This window comes from Heterocephalus glaber, unplaced genomic scaffold (assembly GCF_053883595.1).
Source record: "Heterocephalus glaber isolate CG9 unplaced genomic scaffold, H.glaber_assembly_v1.0 deba00001673, whole genome shotgun sequence".
NCBI lineage: Eukaryota > Metazoa > Chordata > Mammalia > Rodentia > Bathyergidae > Heterocephalus > Heterocephalus glaber.
The window spans coordinates 23,176,619-23,203,783 of NW_028258410.1; the positions used below are offsets into that span (position 1 = coordinate 23,176,619).

At 40.6% G+C, this 27,165-nt stretch overlaps 1 protein-coding gene across 1 annotated transcript in view; it reads left to right on the forward strand.

Moving 5' to 3' along the window:
• Window positions 1–4,629: 4,629 nt before the first annotated feature.
• The window catches only part of Serinc3 (serine incorporator 3), a 32,166-nt gene continuing 9,630 nt past the window's right edge, over window positions 4,630–27,165 (forward strand). Inside the window, exons 1-7 of the mRNA XM_004858187.4 lie at window positions 4,630–4,816; window positions 15,490–15,651; window positions 16,546–16,739; window positions 20,797–20,876; window positions 21,826–21,963; window positions 25,446–25,615; window positions 26,454–26,544. Coding sequence (XP_004858244.1) covers window positions 4,778–4,816; window positions 15,490–15,651; window positions 16,546–16,739; window positions 20,797–20,876; window positions 21,826–21,963; window positions 25,446–25,615; window positions 26,454–26,544 — 874 coding nt within the window. The 5' untranslated portion in view covers window positions 4,630–4,777. The remainder of the gene's footprint in view (window positions 4,817–15,489; window positions 15,652–16,545; window positions 16,740–20,796; window positions 20,877–21,825; window positions 21,964–25,445; window positions 25,616–26,453; window positions 26,545–27,165) is intronic.

The following is a 27,165-nucleotide window of genomic DNA, read 5'->3' on the forward strand; positions in this document are numbered from 1 at the left end:
ATGGTCTCAAGATGCATCCATTTTCCTACAAATGACTTAAATTTTTCCTTCTGTATGGCAGGGTAGCACTCTGTGTGTACAAACAGCACATTTTCTTTATCCATTCATGTATTGATGAACATGCTTCCAAGATTTAGTTACTAGTTGTGCTGCTATAAACATGGGTATGCATGTATCACTGTGATATGATGTCTTTAATTCTTTTGGGAAGATACCTGGAAAGGAAGTGGCTAAATTGAATGGAACTTCTAGTCTTAGTTTTTTGAGGTATCTCTATACTGATTTCCATAGTGGTTGTATGAGTTTACATTCCCACCAACAATGTAGAAGGGTTCTTCCCCACCCCTGTAGTTTCATCAAGATGTGTTATTATTTGATTTCTTGATGACAGCCATTGTTTCTGGAATAAGATGGAATCTCAGTGTTGCTTTAATTTGCATTTTTCTAATGGCCAGAAATGTTGAACATTGTTTAATGTATTTATTGGCCATTTGTACTTCATTTTAGTTTTTGGACAAATTTAGAAAGAAAATTTACATCACTGCTTAAATGGGAAATCAGCATTGCTTGATAGATATAGAATTACTGCTGGGTGTGGTAGCATATGCCGGTAATCCTAGCAGCAGGAGGTTGAGGCAGGAGGATTGTCACGAGTTCAAGGCCAGTCTAGGATACATAGTGAGCTCAAGACCAGCCTGCACTACAAAATGAAACCCTGCCAAAAAAAGAAAAAAGAAGAATTACTGCAAATATACACACAGTCATCTCAAAACAAAACAATATTAAACTGTAGATGTGTTTGCCTGTTGGAGAGGTTTGGGAAATGAAGATTTCACTCTGTTAAAAAGGAAGCTACCCTGGCATGGTGGTGCATTTCCATAATCTCAGCACTTGGGAGGCTGAGGCAGGAAGATTGTTGTGAGTTTGGGGGTTGCTTGGGCAGTAAGTGTGGGACCAAAATGACTCCATTTTGGAGCCGTCTCCTTTGCTCTCTCAAATTTGTGCTTAAACTAGGAATTCACCACTTGAAATTCCTGAGTTTATTACCCAACCACCTGTGTGCCCGGGGAAAGAGCGTTCCAGGCACACTATCTATAAGATAAGCAGTTAATGAGCTAACTATCCACACAAGATAGATGCGGCCATTAGTCAGTGGGTCTGCTAACGATCAGTATGTAACAACCGGCCGTTAATCTTTGCCCCTTTCTCCCTCACAAAAACCAATACGTAATCCCCTTCGACCCCCAAAGCCTAGCCAACCAAAACCCTACACTTCATATGTATTGAGTATTAACCAATCACCTGGCTACTAATAACCAAAGCTTGTTGTATTCTCAATAAAAACCCTGCGAGTTAGGGACTCAGGGCTCTCAATCTCGATCCGCTGTGTCGGTGGGTGACAATTGAGAGTCCCTGCTTAAGCTTGAATAAACGACCCTCGTGTGCTTACATCGGAAACGGCCTCCTGGTGGTCTTTGGGACTTCACAATCTGGGCACAACATAAGGTGAGCTCAAGACCAGCCTAAACTACATAGCTGATCCTGTCTCAAAAAACAAAACAAGCTGGGTGTGGTGGCACATGACTGAGGAGTTCAAGGCCAGTCTGAAGTACATAATGAGACCTTGTCTCAAAAAACAAAACAAAACAAAAAAAGAAAAAAAAAATTACCAGAGGCTATTGTTTTGCTCTTTGCTCGTTCATTGGGCTGCATCAGACCAGGTTAAAATCAAAATGGAGTAGTCACACTCAAGTTCTATGTCACTAATCCAAGACTGAGCTGTTTATCTTACTTTCCCAGAAATCAGGATTAGAAATAACAGCCACATTTTCCCAAACCAGTTTTAATCAACATAATAAAGTTAATACTTAAACAAAACAAGTAACCTGAAATAACCAGTGATAACTAATCAGTTATTTTTCCATTGTTCTGTCTCCTAATCCCTGCCTTATAAAGTAATTTTGAAATGACTGATCTTTTTTTTTCTTTCTCCTTTTCCAGTACTGAGTATCCAATGCAGTGCTTTCCTACTGAGCTACAAATATCCCCATGCTGCGCGAGACAGCAGCTAGTAGAGGCCAGTGATGTGGGCAGTAAAAGAATTTACCAATAGACGAAGAATACAGGAAAGACAAGAGTTTGTTTAGATCTCTTACTGAGCACACAAGGTCAAGAGGGGCAGTGGGCGAGTTTCCAAGAGGATTCCACAGTTGGGTGAGACAGGGGTTTTTATACCATGGTGTGGGAAATGGTAGAATTCAGCTATCTGGTTCACAAGAAGTTTGTTAACTAAGAGAATTAAGTGGTTTCTGGGAAATTCCACAAGTCTGTTTGTTAAAAGAATGCCAGAAAACTTTGAGACCTTGTAAAAGTCTCACAGGAGAAAAACAGGTTTTCCTAGTTTTCTTATTTACCATTTTCTGGGATCAGAGGACCGCGACCCAATGACTCTACGGGTGGTAAGAGAGATACGACTCACTATGCACATCTGTGATGTTTATGGTGGGCCAGTGGGCTTGATTTTTGGCTAAAGTCGTCCTGCTCTCTGGATACTATCTGCTAAGAAGAGGGCTGCGGTGTGCTCTTTGATGTATGGGATTGGTGAATGGAAACAGGGCACTTGTGAATTCTCCCGTAGCTTTTGTGAGTCACTTAAAGTCACTGGTTATCATCAGAGGTGAAAATCAGAAAGACAATAGTCAGAATAACTAAGCTGCTTCCTACATGTATAAAAGCCTTGCTTCTTTCCTTTGTGATTGTCAAATAGAGCCAGAGAAATTAAACTGCTGTTCGTCCCCCAAGCTGTCTCCTTTTCTTTCTTTAAAAATCTGTGCTTTCCGGGGTCTCCGGTTTCCCTCTAGAGAAACCAACGACACCATGGGAAAGGGTCTGAGTTGGCAACTGTAGATATTTTAGAAACACCTTTTCCAGAACCTCATGTGCCTTGTTAATCCTCTAGAAACACCTATTTTGTAACTAAGCTCGTACATCAAAGTTGCAAATTGTAGGGCCGGGGATTTAGCTCAGTGGTTCTGCCACCTGCCTCAAAAGCGCAAGTTTGATCCCCAGTACCAAAAAAAAAAAAAAAAAAAAAAAAGTTGCAAATTGTCAAGGACTCTGCTTAGGCCTTAAAAAAAACCTCTTTAGATTTAGATAAGGGTGTCCATAGTAATCTTTTGGGGGAAAGGTATCACAGTAGCTCGGGGGAAGAAAGGATGGTTTTTGTATTTACTTTCATTTTGTGCTGTTTCTAGTCCTAATTAGTGCAGTGTTTTATGACTGTCCAGAATGTACTGAGAAGTGTATTAAGGAAAGAAGTTTAGGTGTTGAGAGTTTTAACCTTTTTGTCACCACTCCACAGCCCTTTAAGACTTTCTTCTTTTTTTAAATTTGAGACAGACTCTCACTAAATTGCTAAATTGCCTGGGCAGGGCTCAAACTTGGAACCCTCCTGTCTCAGCCTCCCAGAATGCTGGGATTACAGGCCTGTGCCACATCTGGCATTGTTTTAGCTTTCTTCAGGCTCTTCTATCTATAAAACCATCCACTTTTGCTTAGATCATCAAAACATTCATTCCATATATATATATGTATATAGTTTATTTATTTTGAGACAAGGTCACATTTTATGGTGCATGCTGTCCTTGAACTCACTATGTAGCCCAGGCTGGCACTGAACTCTCAGGGTCCCTCAGCTTCCTGAGTGCTGGGATTACAGGCGTGTACCACTGTGCCCAGCCATTTATTCTTTTTTTTTTTTTTTTTTTTTGGTACTGGGGATTGAACTCAGGACTTTGTGCTTGCCAGGCAGGCAGCGTCACTACCTGAGCTAAATCCCGGGCTCCATTTATTCTATTTTATGGAATGAAGTGTTGCCTTATTGTAGAATCAGAAATAAAGCCAATTAAAGCCTTTAAATTGAAATTTTCTCATTTGACATAGGAAACAATGCTCATCTTTTCTTCGTTAACTTGGACTCATCCTTTGGTTCAAGGAGCTGAGTCTTAATCCAGGGTTAGTGCTTAACTAATCTGCCCAAGATCATGGGTTCAATCCCCAGTACAACGAAAAAAATTAACTATAAATTCATCAAAAGAACATTTGGAGACTATTCCCTAACTAAGTTACCTTCCCCTTAAATAGTAACCACTAGTCTGGGCGTAGTGGTGCACACTGGTATCCCAGCTGGAAGATGGCGGAGTTCAAGGCCACCCTGAACTATGTAGCGAGGCCCTGCCTCCAAAACAAAACACAAAACAAACAAAAAAACCAAAACACTAAATCATAAAATATGCTTTTTTTCCCCCATGCTGAGGATCTAACCCAGTGCTCTCGCACTCTAGGAAAGCTCTCTGTCCTGAAACATTCTCCCATACTACTTCTTCATAGTATTCAAGAGTGCGCCGCCACGCCAGGCTGATACTGTGTCTAGATGTGTACTTCCGAGCCAATCCTCACACAAGACAGGGTCCAAGCAAATACCAGCAAATGAATGAACTCTTGACAGTTCCTGCAACCCTTGGCTGGTTTAACCCCGCCTTCCCCTATGAAGGTTTAGCCCCGCCTTTCCTTTTACCCACCAATGAGAGATGCCCTCTCCACAGCACAAATCAGGGCGGTGGGCGGGGCCATGCAATGACGCCCACCGCGCGTCCTGCGTAGGGTGGGCCGTGTTTCCGGCCTGAGGAGCCTTCGCGTTTCTGGGACGACGCTTCAGCTGGCAGTTACCTCAGAGCAGGAATCCTGCGGACCAACTCACTCCGTCTCCAGAGTCACCATGGGGGCTGTGCTGGGCGTCTTCTCCCTCGCCAGCTGGGTAAGTTTGGAGTCCTGTGTCCTCGGCGGACCTGCGGTTCGGGGAAGGGCGATAGGGAGTCCCAAGTCCGGATCCAGACAGGCCTAGGCTCCAGAGGCCCTCAGGGAGACGGGCTGCGCTGTGGGTTGCAGAGGTCCGCGGGGTCCAGGCCCACTTGTGCAGTGTCCCCAGGTCGGTGGAGGGCTCGCCCGCAGCTTTAGTGTGGGGCCCTCCCGCCGTTGTTTACAGCTCTGACCGCCCCGCCCCCGAGAGCCTTCCGGACGCCAGGTGCCTCCGGAGCTGGATTAGGACCAAGGACTGAGAGCTCCCGCGGCTTTTTCGGTTTCTTTTGAAACATTTTTTAAAGTGCCGTCATTTGGAGCAGGGCATGTGGCGCACTCGGGAGGCTGAGGCAGGAGAATCGCCCTGAGTTCGAGGCCAGCCTGGACTACATAGTAAGACCCCGCCTCAAAAAACCAAAAACCAAACAAAAACAAAAAACAACCGTGGGGTTATTTAATTTCCCGTGACTTGAGTAATATTTTTATTCCGCAGCACGGGATTTGCCAAAGCTATGGAGTGGGATTTAACTAAGCCCTGCTACAGCTCTGGTCTGTGCGACCTGACATTGTGGAACCCATACAAGTCATTTATCTGTGAAGATGAACACTTTAGCATTCCTCCCCATCCAGAGCTGTTTGAGTATAAAGTAAATAAATGAGTTGAATCATTTTGTAAATGGTAAACATTTTAAAAAGGAAATTTGGGGGACTATGAAAGAGAATATGCTAAATTCCCTCATATATCGACTTCGAGTGTTACTGGAGTTTTGGGGCAGAAGCCCTGGCTCTGGTGTTCCCAGCAGAGCAGGCTTGCCCTTTCTGTGACACTGCTATCAATAATAGTAGTAGTGATTAGCAGGAAAGGAGCTTTAGTCAGCATGGCCATGCTGGGAAGCACAGATAACTTTATAGAGGCTCAAGGTCGGTGTTCCAGGAACTGACAGACGCTTTGGGGTTTTCTAGAAAGGGAAAAAAAGCACGGAAGGGTTTGGGGTTTCCCTAGCTGTCCTGGTCTAGAAGCACTCTGGTTGGTGGGTATCTCAGGAATGGTTCTGCCAGACTCAGAGAGCCATCATCTGGGTTAGTGAGATGTCTGCTGTAGCTATGGGGGGCAGCCTCAGTTCCTGTCTTGAGGTCAGGGTGCTGGGTTGAGGGGATGATGATCTTGTGGGCTTGTCTGAGGTTCTGCTATTCCTGGAATCTGAGGTGGCTGCAGGTTTAGGACAGTGAGTGAAGACTTACAAGCATACTCCAGTGGGTCTGGAACTGGACCTCATAAAAATTGGCAATTGGATGTCTGAGTAAATCCTGGAAATTAGTTACTTGTATCTTGGTTGCCTCAGTCTTGAAAAAGGGAATGAGAGAGGCTAGGTAAATTTAGAGTTGATACCTTTTGTGTACAGACACTCCTCAAGTGATTAACATGCCTGCATGCAGAGCTGAGCAGGCATCTGACCCACAGTTTTGAGATAAAAAGGGAGGCACAAAGTGAAGATGGCCAGGGTGGTGAATGCTTGTAATCCTACTCGGGAGGCTGAGGTAGGAGGATCTCTGCAAGTTTGAGGCCAGCCTGGGCTACATAGTTCAGGGCCAGCCTGAACTACAAAGGGAGACCCTACCTCAAAAAAACAAGAACAAAACAAAACAAAAAGTGAAGGCAGAGATGCCAGGCTTTATCCTGGTTTTAATCACCCATTGGGCATCTGCAGGCCCAGGTTTTAGATCCCTGTTACATGAGGAGCTCAGTTCCTTGAAATCATTTCCTCATTCCCCAGCTGATGAAATTGACCAAGGATTCAGCCTGAGCACATCCCAAATATCATTTCTTAGGAGCACCATGTGTCTTAGTTCCTTTTCTTATTGTTGAGACAAAATACCTGACACCCAAAGTTAAAGGAGGAAAGGTTTATTTATTATTTAGCTCAGGGTTTGTAGAGGTTTTAGTCTGTAATCAGCTGGCTCCAAGGCAGAGTGGCCCATGGCAGAGGGGTAATAGTTCATGGCAGCAGAAAGACAGCAAAAACAACAAGGGAAGCTTAACAGCATCTTTCTGCCCCTTTTATCCAGACTACTAGGGTTAGGGTAGTACCAAACCAATCAGTGTACTGGTTTAGTAATCACACAATCTAGATTCAGCCACCTCTGGAAAGCCATGTATGACCACATGAAGCTTTGAGGGGACATCTAGACCCAAACCATAATGCCATATATTTTCCATCCTTGAATGTTGTTGTGAGGCCTGAGTGACTCCATTTTAAAATTTGGCCCCATCTTAGAGTGAGGTGGCCTGGACATAAACTCTAGTTCCAAGAAAAACCACAAGATGTACTTTGGCCACCTGCCTGTGATAATGTCCAGCGGTCCCCTAGCAACTCGCCTAGCAACAGCTAATAAGTAGCTGCCCCAATGTCCCAGATGCTCTTCTAGATGGCTTGCAACAGCTAATCAGTAGTTACCCCAATAACCCAGTATCCCAGATGTTCTTTTCGATGACTTGAGCAACCCTTTGCAGTTCAGCGCAAGGCACAGCCAATCAGGTTTAAACTTTCAAAACTTGCTAAATGCTAGCCAATCGTGTGATTTGCGTGTGATTTGAAACCCTGCGCCTTGCTGTAACCTCTATAAAAACCCCTGGTGTTTTAGAGTCGGGGCTCTCAATCTCGACCCGCTGTGTTGGTGTCGGATGAGAGTCCCTGCTCGAGCTTGAATAAACGACCCTTGTGTGTTTGCATCGACCCTTGTGTGTTTGCATCGGAATCGGCTCCTTGGTGGTCTTCGGGGGTCCTTGCGATCTGGGCACAACATTGTTGCTCTTATAATGAATGTTGAGTCATTAGAGGTTCATTGAATAATGTCTTTCTAATTTTTCTGTCTTGCCCTAAAGAAATACATTTGACATAGTTGGCCTAATGCACACAAAGCCTTTTTAAATGATTCTTATGTTTACCATCTGCTGTGCAATTTTTCTTCTGTCACATAAAAACAAAACAGCCTGAGCATAGTGGTGCAATCCCAGCACTCTGGAAGGTTGAGGCAAGAGGATAGCAAGTTTGAGCCCAGCCTGGACAGTTTAGCAATTTAGTGAAATCCTGTTTCAAAAGTAAAAATTACGAGGGCTAAGGATTTAGCTCAGTGGCACCGAACCTGCCTCGAAAGTGCAAGGTCCTGAGTTTGATCCCCAGTACGGGGGCTGGGGGTTAAAAAGGGGTGGGAGTGTAACTGAAAGCCCAGGGCTCAATCCCCATTACCATACACACACATACACAAAATTGTAGTCAGTTAATTTCTACAATCTAGTGGATCAACCCTGTTTACAAAACAGATTTTAAAAAATATAGCCAGGCATGTTGATACATGCCTATAATCCCAGCATTTAGGAGGCTGAGGCAGGGCATGAGTTCAAGGACAGCCTGAACTACATAGTGAGAAAGTCATTAGTTAATAAGTAAATTGGTGTTTTGAAACAAACATATCTTTCTTATCTTGATAACCTGAAATTTAAGTTTTGGCTTTGATTTGAGGTTTGAATTAATTCTATTCAAGCATTTATATCTATAAATCATTTTTTATTTTATGAATTTGTTTAGTAGGAACAGCAGGGAGGTCAGAATACTGCACCAGAGAGTGAAATGAGTGAGAAAAATAATATAAAAGAAAACAAGAAAGACAGTAGGGGACTGAGAGTATGGCTGAATGGTAGCCTGGTTACTTTTAAGTGATGTGAGAAGCCATTACTTTGAAAAATGATACGATCTTGTTATAGACAGCTAAGTTAGGTAAAAATATTATAAACAGACAGGGCTAGGCCCTTCAGGGAGTTGGTGCAGAGGATAAAAACACATTACAACCGAGGCTAGAGGTGTATTCATTAAAGGCCTGGCCTCAAGATAAAGATGGTATGGCCAGGCTTGTATGCCTTCCCAAAAGATAAGCAGTATACAGTACTATAATTGGTATTACCTGGTCCAGTAAAGTCTGGATAAACATCAGTCACCCAAGTGGGTGATTAGGACCTCCTGATTCAACTCTTCCTAAAAAGGTTCTTGTTCTTTCCATGTATACTTGGTACATGATCTGCTTCTCCACTGGATCAATATTACCTAAGCAACTATACTTGTAATCTTATTGGTTGATGGTAGTACCCACCACATAATTTTGCTCTATAAAATTTCCTCTGTAAAGTGGGGTCTGTGGCAATCCACTTTTGGGTCCCCTCTTGTCTCTCAAAAGTTATCTCAATAAATATTTCCTATTCTTAACCTCCTTTGTTTCTTAGAATTTAGTCTTCGATTTTGGGGAACATGAATTTGGTGTACTTGACATCTAGCAGGCTGAGGATTGTATTTATTTCCTCTATACTGGGAATTGAGCCTAGGGCCTTTGCACAGAGTTACATCTCCAGTCCTTTTTATTTTTTATTTTTATTTTTATTTTTATTTTGAGACAGGATCTGAGTTACCAAGTTGCCCAGACTGGGCTCAAATTGTGATCCTCCTGCCTCATCCTCCCAGAGTGCTAGGATTACAGGCATGGACCACCACACCAGCCCTGACCTGTGTTTTGACAAGATGGTTCTGGTTGCTGTGTGGGGGAATAGAAAAGAGTAAAGTAGGATAAGGAAGGAAGTACCTCCTCTACCCTCTTGGGTCTTGGGAGTCTTGGGAGTTAAACTGACCAGAGACAGATTAGCAAAAGAAAAAAATAGTGTATTTATTTTAAATTTTTTTCCATAAGAGTTTATGTATGCAAGATGCATAGAGCAATGTTTGGTGATGAGTAACTCACAGGGGTGGTTGGAATTTTTGTCTTACATCCCTGACTTAGTAAGGGAAAGGAGGGGAAGAGAAATAGGTTTTTATGGGAAGAACAAATTATATATTATGTATATTAATGGAGACAGGGTCTTGCTATGTCGTCAGGCTGTCCTTGAACTCACTGTGTAGCCCAGGTTGGGCTCAAACTCATGGTGATCCTTTTGCCTCATCTCCTGAAAAACAAATATATGTATTTTTAAGGGAGCACAAATGATATTTTAGAAGGATAAGTGGGAGATAAAATTTGTTATAATGTTTGTTTACACAGATGTGAGAAGTTATTCTTCCATGGCTTTAAAACTCTCTTGCAAAGAAAATTTATGATAACCTTATTTCCCAGGATTTGCTTTTAGTCCCAGTAATAGAAGGGGAATAGATGTAACTCCTAAACCTGCTAGATATCTGAAATTCGAGTTTGTGTTCTCTAAAATAAAAAAATGAATTCTAGGAAAATGGAGATTAAGAGTAGGAAAAATTTATTGAGAGAAAGATAGCTTCTAAGAGAGACAGAAGGGGGACCAGAAAGTGGGTTGCCCCCTACCCTGCTTCTCAAAGGTGTTTTTATGGAGCAAAGGCACAAGGTGAGGCCGGTTCAAGGTGGGACAAAACTATAGTCAACTAGTAAGATTCAACAAGTACAGTTGCTTAGGTAATATTGATCCAATGGGAAATGCAAGGTGAGACAAAACTGACCATCCAATAAAATTACGACAGGTATGATTACAAGTATAGTCGCTTAGGTAATATTGATTAAATGGAGATTAAATGCAGAAGCAGATCATGTAGCAAGCAGTATAAGGACTGAACTAGGATTTTCCATTAGAGGTGGGTCAGGGATCTTTCCTGGGAGGGGTGGGTTAAGAGGTTGGTCCCCCACCCAGGTGATATTTATTTAGAATATCAATTACTGCTGTTTATCCCTAGGAGAAGCATATGGATGTAGTACTTTCTCTTCTTTTAAATGCTGGCCTTCTGTGACTGTGTCTTCATTGTCCTCCATGTTGGCTCCTCCAGGGCAGGTCCTGTCAAACTGCCTGCAAGATAATTAACTTACCTATCTATAATAACAGGAGGGAAGTTCTGATGAAGTTCACGTGCTTATTTTGGGGACAGAACCCAGGGGGTTCATACTGAGCTTTATCCCCCAGCCCTGTTGATTTTATATATTGAGACAGGGTCTCACTAAATCACTGAATTTCCCAGGCTGGGCTAAAAGTGATGATCCTCCTGCATCAGCATTGTAGAGTACTTGGATTACAGGTGTGTGCCACCAACCACACCTGGCTTTTTTGGGGGCATTGAGGACATTGCTGGGGATGGAACCCATGGCTTCTGCTGAAGCTTTGCGCATGCTAAGAAATCGCTGTACTAGTAAGCTATACCACCAACCTAAGGCCTTACCTGGTGTCCGTTGAATCTCAAATGCCTTTACCTTAAAATAATCTTTATACTACTTTAAGAGTTCCAAATGAGTCTCCATAAAAAGATAGGAGCTAGGGCCTGGGATTTAGCTCAGTGTTTCCGCCACCTGCCTTGCAAGCGCAAAGACCAGAGTTTGATGCCTGGTACCAAAAAAAGACAGGAGCTATTGTATTGAATCAAGATGAGAATTGATAGGGCCGGGGATTTAGCTCAGTGGCACCACGCCTGCCTCAAAAGCTCAAAGTCCAGAGTTTGATCCCCGGTACCAAAAAAAAAAAAAGAATTGATAGTAGTGACTTGGACCAAGATGAGAATGAAGGATGCTATGACAGAGGTCATGTTATTGGGTAGCTTCTTTAGAAATGACTCACCAGCCGGGTGTGGAGACACATGTCTGTAATCCCAGAACCTGGGAGACTGAGGCAGTGGATCTGTGAGTTCATGGCCAGCCTGGGCTACATAGTGTGTTCAAGGCCAGCCTGAACTACAGAGTGAGACTTTGTCTCAGAAAAAAGAAAGGGCTTGCCAATCAAAAGTATTCCAGGTCCTTCTTGCCTCAAACAAAGAATTGGGGGAGACAAGCCAAAAATGGTGCCAGAAGTTTATTGAAAAGCATGGGGTGAATGGGTGTGGCAGAAACCAGCTCTGCAGAGAGAACTTGGGCCAAACAAGAGAAAAAGAAGGTAAAAGCAAAAATAAAAGGACACACTGGGTCTGAGAAACGTAGTGCAGGCTGTCTTGGGAACTCATGATAGCGGCTCCCCATGGCATCTGGTCTTTTATGGCATCCATATCTTGTGCGAGCTCACTAGAAGTTCTACATAGAGGGTCCTGGTGTTGCCCTGGGATCTTGTGATTGACAGATCCCACTCATTTCTGCAGCTTTGCCACTCCCCATATCCTATATCAGTCGGATCCTGGATACATTTTGAGGATAGTGGTGATGTTTGGGCACATTGCATGAGGATTTTGAAAAAAGGGAAGATAACCAGGATGACCCCAGGTTTTTAGCCCAAGCAGCAGAGAATAGAGTTGTCCTTTAGTGAGATAAGGGACTGACATAAAATACAGTAGGGTAGATTTGTTGTATGGATATTTACTGATTTCTTATTATGTGAAGGTGCAAGAGATAAAATGTTAAAGGTAGTCCTTCTCTCAAAATATTTATATTCCCAGGACAGTAGCCTAGTATATACAAGTAGGTATATTACTTTGCTAGGACTATATAATGAAATACCACAGATTGAGTGATTTAAACAATGACAGTTTATTGTCCCTCAGTTCTGGAATCTGAAAGTCTGAGATTGGGTGTCCACACAGTTAGTTCTTAGATTGTTGAGGGAGAATCTGTTCTATTCCTCCCCCGTCTTTGACATTCCTTAGCTTGTAGATTTCTATTTTATCTTCACAAGGCTTCTCCCTGTGTTGCAAATCCATGTCCAAATTTCTACTTTTTAGGACTCTAATCATATTGGATTTTATGTACACTCTATCACAGTATAACCCCATTTTAACTACAGTAATTATATCAGCAGTGAACCTGTTTCCAAATAAGGTCACAGTCTGAGGTACTGTGGATTAGGAATTCAATATATGAATTTTGAAGGGGAGTCAAATGATGTGGCATATGCCCATAATCCCAGAACCTGGGAGGCTGAGGCAGGAAGATTGACAGTAGGGCTGCATAGTCAAAGGCCAGCCTGAGGAACATAGCATGATTGTGTTTCAAAAATCCAAAAAAAGAGGGCCAGGGATTTAGCTCAGTGGCACTGTGCCTGCCTCGCAAGTGCAAGGTCCTGAGTTCATTCCCTCGAACTGGAAAAAAAAAAAAGAATTTTGGAGAAACACAATTCAACCCATAACAGACAGTAGGCAATTACTATGAATTTTTTTTTTTTTTTTTTTACTACGAATTTGTTAGGCAAAAAAATAGCTAAAGGGCCATAGGAGTGTTGACAAAATAAACCTGGAGCAGTTAGTGCCATTATTTTTTGGCTGCAAAATGCCTGATTTTCCATTTTCAGATATAGACTTCCATTTGGTCTTTTGGCCTCGGGCTGATTGGTCTATTTTCCCTTGCTTGTAAGTACACATAAAAATGTCTACCATGATATATTGAGTCTTTTCTATATCGAGTTTTACGATATGTGCCTTATATTCTGACATTTCATTCTTAACGTAGTGACCCTGTTCAGGTAGGTGGTATTATGCCCATTTTGCAGATAAGATATTGAGGCTTTTAAGAAGGTTAGCAGCTTGCTCCAAACCATACAAAACCCTATAAAGTAAAAAACACTTGTGTGGACAAGGTACCATCTGTAAAAGGAAAAGATTATTATTGGACTCTGAGACCAAAGTCCACCATTATTTACATCTGGGTCTACTAATTCTGGATTAGCTTATCCTAGTAATATGACTTGATAACCACTTGTCAGAGAAGGCCAAGGAGTTTATTAATCAAGCAGGTATATAAGAATAACTCAAATTACATCCACTCTTCTAGAATGCTTGTTAAGAGATTTTTTAACTAACCAGGTTACTTTTCTTTTTACTCTCTTAAAATTGAAAGTAAAATTCACATAGTATAACATTAACCATTTTAAAGTGCATAATCTAGGGCCGGGGATTTAGCTCAGTGGTTCCAGCACCTTCCTTGCAAGTGCAAGGTCCTGAGTTCGAGCCCAAGGTCCTGAGTTCGAGCCCCTGGTACCAAAAATAAAGTGTGTAATCTAGCTGGGTGTGGTGGTGCACACCTGTGATCCAAGCACTCTGGGAGGCTGAGGCTGGAGGATCACCATGAGTTGAAGGCCAGCCTGAACTACATAGCAAAATCCTGTCTCAAAAAACAAAAACAAGGCCAGGGATTTAGCTCAGTGGTGCCACAGCCTGCCTCCCAAATGCAAGGCCCTGAGTTCGATCCTTGGTACAAAAAAACACAAACATCAGGGCCAGGGATTTAGCTCAGTGGCACTAAGCCTGCCTTATAAGTGCAAGGTCCTGAGTTCAATCCCCAGTACTAAAACAAACAAACAAAAAAGTGTATAATTCATTGGCATTTAGTAATTCAGTATTGTGCTACCATTACATCTAACTCCAGAACATTTTCATCACCCTAGAGCGGTGTTGTCAACCTTTTAGAGCTTTCAGTGATAAGAAACAGCTAGCTGCAGCTGAGTGTCATAGGTTTGCCACCAGTGCCCTAGAGAAAAACCTTCATTCCCATAAGCAGTCACCCACTGTATTCCTCTCCCCAGGCCCTGGTCATCTTTGTATTCTGAATTAATCTATTTTGGATACTCTGTATAAATGCAATAATATAAATGGAATATGTGACCTTCTGTTTCTGGCTTCTTTCACTTAGAATGTTGTTTTTGAGGTTCACCCATGTTGTACCATGTATCATACTTCATTGCTTTATATGCCTGAATAATCTGTTGTATGAGAATGTCACATTCACTTATACCATTTTATCAAATAATGGATATTTGAGTTACTTCCACTTTTGGTGATTGTGTGGTGCTGCTCTGAATATTCATATATAAAATTTTGTTTGAACAATTGCTTCATTTCTTTTGAATATACGTACTTAGGAGTGGAATAGCTGGATTGTTTGGTAATTCTATGTTTAATTTTTTGAGGAATTTCCAGGTTACTCTTTTTTTGTGTGTGTGTGGTACTGGAGATTGAACTCAGAACCTTGCACTTGCCAGGCAGGTGCGGCACCCCTGAGGTACATCCTGGCCCTACAGGTTACTCTGAAATGGAGCTAAATGACCTTGCTATCAAAGTTTATAAGAAGGTTTCCGTGTAATGATGCTCTGTGCTGTAACACCAGCTTTGGTAACAAGGCTTAGTAAACAGTGCAGTTGGGTTTGTATTATTCTTGTGTTGTTTAACATAAAATACGCTGCCTGTGAATGTAATGTATATTGGACTTTTACTATGTTTCAGGAACTGTGTTGAATGCTCATTTAATATAGCAAGTCTGAGGGAGGAAAATTCTGTTATTGAGTCCATTTACAGATGCAAAAATTGGGTTAGCTAGGCATGGTGGCACACACCTGTAATCCCATCACTCAGAAGGCTGAGGTAGGAGGATTGCTGCAAGTACAAGGCCAGCCTGGGCTACATACTGAGTTCAAGGATAGCCTGCACTACATGGTATGACCATGTCTCCAAAAAAAAAAAAAAAGAAAGAAAGGAAGGAAGGAAGAAAATTGGGTTAGATTGTATAACCTGCTAAGATAAAATGGCAGAAATAATATTGACTCAGAGCCCATACCTTAACCACATAATTCTTTGATTTGAAATTGTCAAAGCCTGGTTTGCCTCATCTTCTGCTCTCTGATATCTTTGCAATAAAGGTGATCTCATGCAGCCCATGGTGTTCCTATAGGTTCCATGCCTCTGTGGCAGTGCATCGTGCTTGCTGTGTAGTTGCTGTCCAAACAGTAAGAATTCTACTGTGACTCGAATCATCTATGCTGCGATTCTCCTCCTGGGCACAGCTGTGTCCTATATCATGCGGATAAAAAGTATAGAAACTGAGCTGAAGAAAGTAAGTAGAAGTAACAGCGCCTGTGCTATACTGGTTATTTTTATTAGATTTTGCAATATTTGGTTTGTAATTGTTTCTAACAGCCCGGAGAAAACAGATTTTTTTCTGTGGTTTGGATTGGCCTTGACCAAACATGTAGTTTAGGCTGCCCTCAAACTCAGGATCCTCCTGCCTCAGCTTCCCTAATGCTGGGATTACAGATGTGTGCCACCATGCCCAGGAAGAAAAAAAGAATTTAAAAGGAATCTCAGAACTGGATTCTGTGATGCATGCCTGTACTCACAGCTGCTCAAGAGGCTGAGGCAAGAGGATCACAAATTCAAGTAATTCTGGGCAATTTGACAAGACTTTGTCTCAAAATAAAAATTTTAAAAGGTCTGGGGTTGTAGTTTCATGCTGTCTGGGTTCGGTTTCAAGTATTAGGAGTTGGGGTGGGGAGTGATCCCAAGACATTTTCTTTCCTTATAGGTTTAAACTTTAAGCTATACTTCACCTGTGAAGTCCTTCGCCTGTGGACAGAAAGAGGTCTGTTGTAGCTAGAAAGTCTCATAGGGGAATTTAAGACAAGTTAATTAGTATGAAAGTTAAAGACACTTCATTTTTTTTTTTTTTTCTTTTTTCTTTTGGTACTGGGAATCAAACTCGGGTCCTTGTGCTTGCAAAGCAGGAGGTGAAACCACTGAGCTAAATCCCCCACCCAAAGACACTTAATTTTTGAATGCAAGCTGTTTATACTATTTGGTAACAAGATTATAGTCAATTAGAAATCAAGAGAAAAGTCCTTGGAGTTGCTGAAGTGGTCAGTTTTATAAATTCAGGTCTTCCTACAGTGAGATTGAATCTCTGATTAATGTGGATATTCCCATGGGATTGAAATTGTTTCTTTTCCCCTAGATTCCTGGATTCTGTGAAGGGGGATTTAAAATCGAGGTGGCTGATTTAAAGGTGGATAAAGATTGTGATATGCTGGTTGGTTATAAAGCCATATATCGGATCAACTTTGCATTGGCCATCTTTTTCTTTGCTTTCTTTTTACTCATGTTAAAAGTAAAAACAAGTAAAGATCCCAGAGCATCAATACACAATGGGTATGTAAGATTGTTTATTAATTGGTTATATTATAGTGTGACTTCTCCAGCAGTTAATTTTTTAAAAAATCTGTTTTTATCCATACATGTTTGTAGTATATAATGATTACATTCATCATGGGGTGTTGGTTTTTATACATAATACATCTTAATTCTTTTTATGTCCCCTTCCCCTCAGCAGTTAATGTTGCCGTTCTGTTGGAAGCAGTGAAATATGTGTGTCAGTGGCCCAGATGTATATCTGATCTATTATGTATGTGTAATTTTCACCATGCTGGTTCTCTGAGTTTCCCAAACTTAACCCATGCCGCTGTAGCAGGTTTGCTGATTCCCATTGCAGAAAAAGAATTTTTAGGACATGCTAGAAAGAGACATGAGTAGGGCCTGCTAGACAAAGACAGAGAGTACAGCACGTACTGAGCAAAATATTCATTATAGAGCGAAAGCAGAAAGCTGCCTGTATTTTAAAGTGAAAGCAAACAGCCTGCTGGTTGTTCAACCTGGGAGGGGGCCCAAATCAGTTGCCAAAGGGACTCCCAGTTTAGTGCTTTTGTACTAAAAAAATTACTACCTTGCTAACATTATCAGTATAAACACAACAAAAACATTTTTTTAGAAGGATATGGATATCTTGCTCCTAGGCAAGAAATCCATCAGTCTAATGAGGCCATTTTTTTTGGTTGAGCTCCAGGTCCCTGGCCTTGGTCATTGATGTGTCCTTCACTGAATCTTTCTGACTCCCCCTTTGGCTTTGCCTTTTCCTGGCTGCCTGCAGTACCCTTTGCCAGAACTCTGCTCACCTTCAATACATACACAAACTGATTGTTGAGATTTCTGTTGAGAGCCTCTTCTTAGGAAATACTACACATTTAGTAGTATTTCAGTTAGGAAATTGGAATCCAAGCCCAGCCATGCCTGCAGAGGCCTCATGGTTCATTTTCTCCAGGTCTCTTTCTTTTCTTTTCTTTCTTTTTTTTTTTTTTGGTACCGTGGATTGAACTCGGGACCTTTGGTTTCGAGGAAGGCACTGGAACCACTGAGCTAAATCCCCGGCCCTCCAGGTCTCTTTATCTCCCTACTGTTGACTTTGGGGCTGTCCTTATCTCAGGGCCAGGCCCCTATACCTTATTTTCTTTTTTTTTTATACCTTACTTTCTTAATTGAATCAATTTTTATGACCTTCAGCTGTGTCCTGGAAGTTGGAAGTTACAGTCTTCTTACGAAGTACAGTTGTTATGATTTCCTTATGTCCTTTCTACTTATCTTGAGTGTCATTCTCTTTGTTTTTTTTGTTTTGTTTTGTTTTTGAGACAGGATCTCGCTGCATAATTCAGGCTGGTCTTGAATTCACTGTGTAGCCCAAGCTGGCCTTGAATTCATGGGGATCCTGCTGCCTCAGCCCCTCTAAGTGCTAGGACTACAGGCATGCACCTCCATGCTAGTGTCATTTTCTTTTTTTTTCTTTCTTTGAAATAGGGTCTTGTTATAGTTTAGGCTGGTCCTGGATAGCCCAGGCTAGCCTTCTCAGCCGCCCATGTGCTGGGACTACAGACATGTATCACCACACTTGGCTCAGTGTCATTTTCAGTTGGAGCCTTGTAACAGGGCAGTGGTGGTGAACTTATGGCACACATGCTGCAGCAGGCTGTTTGTATCATTTGAAGCTCTAAAAGGTTCGCCACCATTGATATAGGGAATAGGTAATCCTTTTTTTTTTTTAATACTTTTGCTCAGGTATCTAGATTTTTATTGAGCACCTTTCAAACACTATGCAAGGCACTGAAGGGAGTTTTGTAAACTTTGTATGTATTATAATCATCCTTAATAGATACAGTAAAGAAGAGATAAATAACATTGGCTAAGAGCTCATCCAGTGAGGTTGAAGCTTGAACTTTTCAGCTCCAGAGCTTGATAGCATTTTATTCTGCCATACCAAGCAGTTATTAAATAAATGGTGCTGGGAAAATTGGATATTCACACTCAGAAGATTGAGTCAGTCCCATATATCTCATTATGCACTATATAAAATAAAAATGGATCGAGGATCTAAATGTTAAAACAGAAACACAATCTGCCAGAAGATAATATAGGTAAAACTCTTGAAGACATAGGTGTAGACAAGGACTTTCTGAACAGAAAACCCCAAGGGCACAAGAATTAATATTGAGAATTAACAAATGGGATCATATCAAATTAAAAAGCTTCTGCACAGCAAAGGAAGCAACCAATAGAGCAAAGAGACAATCTACAGAATGGTAGAAAATTTTTGCCAGCTATTCCTTGGACAGAGCAGTAATATCAAGAACGTATAAAGAACTCAAAAAAATTAGACTTGCTAGACTAAAAGAGTCAAAAAATGGACAACTGAAATGAATAGATACTTCTCTGAAGTACAAATAGCCAATAAATACATGAAGAAAGGCCCAATATTGCTGGCCATTAGAGAAATGCAAATTTTAAAACTACATTGAGATTCCATTTTGGTCCAGAAAGAATGGCTCTCATCAAGAAATCAATGATAACATGCTGGCACGGCTGCAGGGGGGAACAAGGAAAGCCTGTATATTGTTGGTGGGAACGTAAGATAGTACAACCACTGTGGAAATCAGTGTGGAGAATCCTCAAAAAAACTAAAAATAGAAATTCATTTGACCCAGCTATTCCCTTTCTAGGTATCTTCCTGAAAGAGTCAGAGACATCCTATTGCAGGGACACATGCATACTCATGTTTATAGCAGCACAATTTATAATAGCTAAATTTGGGAAACAGCCTATATGCCTATCAACAGATGAGTGAATAAAGAAAATGTATTTATACAGAATGGAGTACTATGCCATAAAGAAAGATAAATTTAAGTCGCTTGTAGGAAAATGGATTCAACTTGAGACCATAATGTTGAGTGAAATAAGTCAGTCAGACAAGCTTAGATATTGCATGGTTTTTCTTATATGAGAAACTCATATATATATATATATAGATAGATAGATAGATAGATAGATAAAGAGCAAAATGGAAGATAAAGAGGAAGTAGGGAGATCTTTTTCAAATAGATAGGGGAACAAGAGGTGGAGGGAGGAAGAGGGAAGGAAGGAAGGGAGGGAAAGGGATAGGAAAAAAATGATGAAAATAGAACTTTCTTTTTTTTTTTTGGCAGTATTGGGGATCGAACTCAGGCCCTGACGCTTGTGAGGCAGGCGCGGTTCCACTGAGTTTATCCCCGGCCTGAAAATAGAACTTTTGCAAATGGGAAGGGAACAACAGTTTTAAGGAGCAGGGAGGGAGAGGTAGGGTAGGGGCTGAAATTTTTTTAAAAAAAGATGTATTACCTGCATGTACCAACTCCCTATGGTAATCATAATCAGTATGTATCACATGTACTAATACATATAAAAAACAAAGCAGTTATTAAAGACTATGGACTGAAAGATTGGTTCTGCTTTGCTAGTATTCATCTTGAGATTGTAGACAATGATTTATGTCCTGTATAAGTGGAGGATTTGGTGATAATTTTTCTCACAAACCTAATAGTTAATAGCTCTCTATATAGCTAACACTGTTAGAACTTGTAATTCTAGAAAAATCCTTACCCTCAAGTGCTGAAAGTAGGGAGATTCTTAAGTTTACTTATGACTTTCATTTTGAATGTAAATGACTTATTTTCTGTGCTAACATTGCCCGTTGTATGAAATATTGAATGAAATATTCTCAAGTCAAATGAAGAAATAAGCCTAAACAGGTTGGAATTATTTTTATCAGTACATCTTTGCTTTACATAATGATTCATCATGGAGAGTTGATACATTTTTTTTTTTTTTTTGGTCCGGGGATCGAACTCAGGACCTTGCGCTTGCAAGGCAGGCACCGGAACCACTGAGCTAAATCCCTGGCCCGAGTTGATACATGTATATAACACATCTTAATTGTTTTTACATCCCCCCTCCCCTCCTCTCCCTCTGGAATTGTTATTAAGGCCTTATTTTTGCATGTAGAAATTCATTTTTCTCAGTGTAAGGATGAAAATTATCATTTCATAAATGCATTTTTATATTTTAACAGGTTTTGGTTCTTCAAAATTGCTGCCCTTATTGGTATCATGGTTGGATCTTTCTACATCCCTGAGGGCTATTTCACTTCAGGTATGGCTCACTACTGAGGGATTAATTATAAGGTGTACAAATTCTACAGGTGGTTAACTTAGATGTACATTTCCATTAGTGATTTTGCAAACTGGCTATTAAATGGGTTGGTCTCCAGTTATATGACTTGGTACTAATATGAAGACATTGATTTAAGGACAGGATACATTCTTCTCATTTCTGAGCTTTTCTAGAATTGCATGTTAATCTTTTCCTAATATTTTAATAGTTTGTCATCTGGGTTGACAGTTAATCAGAGAGCTTGTCAGTATGAGGACTTATAACTCCTGTGTGTTCCATTATCTCTGTTTTAGCTTGCTTGATGGCCTGCCTGCCTGCTTTCCTTCCTTTTTTCCTTTTTCTTTCCTTCCCTTCCTTCCCTCCCTCCTTCCCTCCCCCCACCTCTCTTTCTTTCTTTCTTTCTTTTTGGTACTGGGGAATTGAACTCAGGACCTTGTGCTTGCGAGGCAGGCGCCGGAACCACTGAGCTAAATCCCTGGCCCACTTTCTTTCTTTTTTCCTGTACCGGGGATTAAACTCAGGACCTTGCATTTGCAAGGCAGGTGAGGTGCCACTGAGCTAAATCCCTAGCCTGCTTTCTTAACATGGCATTGAGTGACAGCTGAGAATTCCACTGTGATCATCCCCTTCCCCCAAAAAGTAAAGGAAGAGCCTTACAGAACTACCTGGAATGTCAGGTCATAGGCTGCCTTTGGACCAAGCTAAAAGAAGTTTGTTTTTTTTTAAAGCTAAAACAAGTTTTAAAAGGTCTGAAATCCAATGGAACCCTTCTCAGAAAATGCCTTTGTGACAAAAAAAGAAAATGCCTTTGTGTTTCAAATTGGCATAGTCTTGTTTTACTGCCGAATAGAAATATGCTTCAAATGTTAAGACAATATTCTGCAGTGTTATTCCTGTGGTTAAGAATTTCTGTCTTCTTTGTTTGTAGTCTGGTTTGTTGTTGGCCTGATAGGGGCCGCTTTCTTCATCCTTATCCAGCTGGTACTCTTGGTAGACTTGGCTCACTCTTGGAATGAAGCATGGGTGAATAATATGGAAGAAGGAAACCCCAGAGTCTGGTATGCTGGTAGGTATCTAAACCAGTTGTGGGAGCCATAGTGCTGCAGTAAGCAGGGTGTACAGTAAAATCGCCAATGATTTAAATGTAATGTATAAATTCAGTGTAGAGCTGCCTTTTTAAAAACTGTAATTTTCCAGTTGAGTCAGTTGTGAATTATATGCATTGCTGAAAGGGAGTAGCACAGATATTTTAAATCATTAAATTCCCCCAACTAATATATTTTAAGATTTGTAATGTAGCTACCTTGTATTTAGTGGTGTAATTCTGGTTTTGACAACCTTATTTCCATGGACAGGGAACTCGGATGAGTTCTAAATGTGGGTTACCTGCCCACATACTTCAGGCAGATTTGGGTGACAGCCCTTTACTGCTGTATTCAGAGTGTGATCTTAGAACCTCTTTTAAAAGTGTTCTGGTGGGAAAAGGACACTTAAAATTTCTAAGTTTAGAATAGTACTTACAGCTTATTTAATGGTGGGAAAGAACTATATAGTCTTCTATTTACTAGGGTTAAAGACCCAGCCATACTTCATTTTAAATATAACAGTTAAAGTTGGGCACAGTAGTGCATCCTATATTTCTAGCACTTGGGAGGCTGAGACAGGAGGCTCACTGAGTTCAGGGCCAGCCTGGAATACATAATGAGACCCTGTCTCAAAAAAACAAAAAATAGTAAATTAAAAAGTTGAGATTTCCTACTCTTTCCCTCCTCCCCTATTATAAATAGTATTTCAGGAGCCTGAAAAGCAGAAAATCATAAAAGGAATCAAATTTTTTAGGCTGAGGGTATAGATCACAGGTAGAGTTGTTGTGCAAGGCCCTGAGCATCAAAAACCAAATTCTCCCATAATCTTAATATTTAATAATTATTACTTAATGTTAACATATTAGTCTGTTTTCTTCCTGTCTTTTTCCTATATGTACCTATGTGTCTTTGAGTATAAAAAAAGATCAAATCATATATAATATGGTTGGTTTTAAAAAATATATATATATTATGCATTTAAATAGTTTGTAGTTGGCTGTTTTGTTTTTGCAGTGCTGGGGATTGAACTCAGGGCTCCACATATACTAGGCAAGTACTGTACCACTGAGCCCAGCCCTGTTTGGTTGTGCTATGGTTCCTTTCCCCCCATCCCCCATACCGGGGATCGAACTCAGGACCTTATGCTTACAAGGCAGGCATGGTGCTACTGAATTAAATCCCAGGCCCCTGTTTGGCTATTTTTCAACTTAGAAGTAGCTTATAAATATATTTTGGCTTGTAGTATAGCAATAAATACCTAGAATGTTTGAGCACATTTCTGATTATTTCCTTAGGCTGAATTCTTTTTTTTTTTTGGCACCGGGGATCAGAACTTGGGACCTTGGCTTGCAAGGCAGGCACCTGAACCACTGAGCTAAATCCCCGGCCCCAAGGCTAAATTCTTATAAGTAGAGGGTCAGAGGGTATGAATATTTTAAATGCTTTTTGTGCAAGAATCAAATTGCTCGGTTTTTTTTTTCCTTCAGTACTGGAGACAGAACCTAGGGCCTTCACATTGAGCTACATCCCCAGCCCTTTTTTATTTTATTTTGAGACAAGTTCTCAGTAAGTCATTAAGTTGCCTAGGCTGGCTTGAACTTACAATCCCCTGTCTCACCTTGCCAGAGTGCTGGGAGTACAGGTGTGCACCACTGTGCGCAGGTTGGCTTTGTGTGTGTGTGTTTTGAGTGTTTGAGATAGGAACTTGCCAGGTCATCCAGGCTGGCCTCGAAATGGTGATCTTCCTGCCTCAGCCTCTGCTGGGATTATGGGTGTACACTATACCCAGCTTTGGGCTTAGCCTTAAACAAACAAACAAACAAAAGGAAAACAATACTATTTTTACTGTAAACACAAATGATAGAAATTTGTAAAGAATGGGTCTGGGGACATAGTTCACAGGCAGAGAGCACTTCATATGCCCTGGGTTTGATTCCCAGCACTGTGAAAGAAAGATTTATCAGAAACAAAACATGGAATTCTCTACCTCCCTGCAACCCATTTTCTTTTCTAGACATAGCCACTGTTACCAGACCTTTGGATATTTATGCATATACATATTTTCGCATTTAAATGTAATTGATTTTTTTTTTTTGGAACAGGACCTTGTGTTTGCCAGGCATATGCGGCAGGAAAGCTACATCCCTGGCCCTTGCATTTAAATGTAAACAGAATCAAGGCTGGGGATTTAGCTCAGTGGTGCCTCTGCCTGTTTCCCAAGCACAAGGTCCTGAGTTTGATCCCCGGTACCAAAAAAATTAAAAATAAATAAATGTTAACAGAATCACACTATGTATTATTTTATGATTTGTTCTTTTCACTGTATGGTGAATATTTGTCCATACCAATGAATATAGGTATGGTGTATTCATTGAACAGCTACATGGGATTCCATATAATTCCATTGGTATTTCACAACACTGTATACCATAGTTTACTTAACCTTTACCCTGTCCTTCCCAGGTCACTTAAATTGTTTGAAGTGCTATTCCAGTTTTTGTCATGCATTTCAGCTGGGAATCTCTAAAACCCTTTACTTCTTTTGTTTAGTATTGAGAATTGAATCTAGGGCCTTCACACTGAGCTGCATCCCCAGTTTTTTTGTTTGTTTTTTTTGAGAAATCTTGTATGTTCCCAGAAAAAGCATTAAACATGTAAAATCCATTGAGATAAATACTGTAGAAAGTAGTTTTCTCACATAAGTTTGTGCTTTGAAATGATCACAGGCTTACTTAGTGTTCTGTATGTTTCTTTTTTGCTCAGCAAACTGTTGATTATCCTTGTGAATGGAAAAGAACATTTCTGCAGACATTTGAAAATAACAAATAAGCAACTTTCCCAGCTCTGGGACATAGTTTAGGTGGCCAGTGGCTGCAAAGGAAAAGCTCTTTTAAAAGATAGCTGTTTTGTTTCTTCCTAACATCATCTTCGGCGTAGCTTGCTGTGAACCGTGTCATCTGGAGGGCCCAGGAATCATCTAGGTTGCTGAGAAAAGTTTATGGTATACATTATTTAGCACATAGTTAGCAGGTGACTCCAGCTGGAATGGTCAAACACCTGGTCATTCAATTCATGAAACCAAATGAAGTAACCCAGGAAGTAAATTCACTTGCTTGGTGCGTTTTAGAATATGACATTAAGCCAACTTAACACAACCTGAAAATTTGTTTTGGTTTTGGTTTTGGTTTTCAGTCAGGGTCTTGCTATGTAGTTCAGGCTGGCCTTGAACTCGAGGTGATCCTCTTGCCTCAGCCTCCTGAGTGTTAGGATTACACGCATGCATCACCACACCCAGCCTACAACTTGAAATTTTAACTTTGAAACTTACGGAATTTTGCTGTAAATTATTGACTACCATAAGAGTGAATTAATGCCTCTTAATTTTTATACAGAATAAAAGAAAATTGGTCTTGTAGAAATTCATTAGAATTGTGGACATTCATAGTGGTTTCCCTTTTTCTAGCTTTACTCTCCGTCACAAGCTTGTTTTATATCTTGTCAATCGTCTCTGCTGGGCTGCTCTACACACACTACACCAAGCCAGATGGCTGCACAGAAAACAAGGTCTTCATCAGCATTAACCTGGTCCTTTGCACTGTGGTTTCTGTTATCTCAGTCCACCCAAAAGTTCAGGTATGGTTATTTTCCGCCATTTCCTCTGTGAGGAGGTTTTAAGTAATGCTGGCTCAAACCTGTGTAGCCTTTTAGAGAGTTTATGTTTATGTTTACCCACTTAAATATTTTTCCATTTTTATACTCTTAATAGTTAGCAACTTAATAAACATTGTTGAGCGCCAGTATCATAACTAATTTCACTATCATTAAAGAAAGCTAGGTAACTTGGAAATAATGTAGTTCTTGTAGAAATGTTTAAATCATGGGAATGATTCTTACAAGTAATTAGCCAAGATTTTAAAAATGAAGAAAATGGCTGATTTTAATATTTAAAAGCAAAACTCTCTTACGTTTCATCTTATAAGTACTGTATAGGGCTATAGTATAACTGAGTTGAGAATGTAGGCCTGGGTTTGATCACCAGCATCAATAAATACCAGACTGAAAAATTCCTAGAGTTTTAGATGTAATGTCTAGGTACCATCTCACCTTTTAAAAGTGAGAAAACTCGATCTCTGGTACCAAAAAAAAAAAAGTGAGAAAACTCAAAGAAGTGATGGGTCACCAAATAGATAGTGGTAGGGTGGAGTTTAGGCTCTTTCCATTTTATCACGTGACTAGAGAATCAGTGGCCCTGTGTGATACATAGGCAGTTTTAGGATTGTGAAATGCCTTAAGCAATAGTAGATGCTTAGTTTTTGCAAGCTAGCTCATACTGAAAGGTTACTTGTCATCTTTTCAGCTATTAAGCAGGTTCTTCATTACTAACAAATCAGTGAATCCCAGGGAATTACACTGGCTTTTAGAAAGTCAGCCCTTGGGATTCCTATGGTATTGTTTCCTTTTGACTCCATAGGAACACCAGCCTCGTTCTGGCCTCCTGCAGTCCTCTGTCATCACTCTGTACACCCTGTACCTCACGTGGTCAGCCATGACCAATGAACCCGGTAAGAGAATGTCAATAACTCACTCATTTGATAAAAATAGAGAAGTATTTCTTTGGTGGGTCCAAAAACTAGAACTAGAATAAATGTGAAATGAATAGAAACTACACATAAATATACAATGTTTACTGAAGGTTTGTAGATACTTTGTTTTATTCCTCATATCTATTAACTACTCATAGCTGGCAGTCTGAAGGACTATGGTCCTTTAGAGTCTAGATTTTATCTAGCCAGGACTGAGTCATACTGGTCAAGAGCTCTGGACACAGGTGACCTTGTTTTGGCCTTTTGTAGAGTTCTAATTGAGTTTTACTTAGGTGTCGTAGGTTATAACAAATAGCTGGAGAAAGTCTCCTTTTAGAGCTGTTACAGGATTATTTCTCAATAGGATATCCTGTTAACTCTTTTTAAGATATACAAGTATTGCAGACCCCCACCCAGGGATAATTTAATTTTTATTAAGTAACTATATTTAAAGAAAACCAGGGATAAGTGCCTGTATAAAACTTTGGCACTATAGAACTAAAAAGATTTGTCCTTTAAACCAGTGATGGCAAACCTTTTAGAGCTTTCAATGATACAAATAGCCCACTGCAGCATGCATGCTGTAAGTTTACCACCACT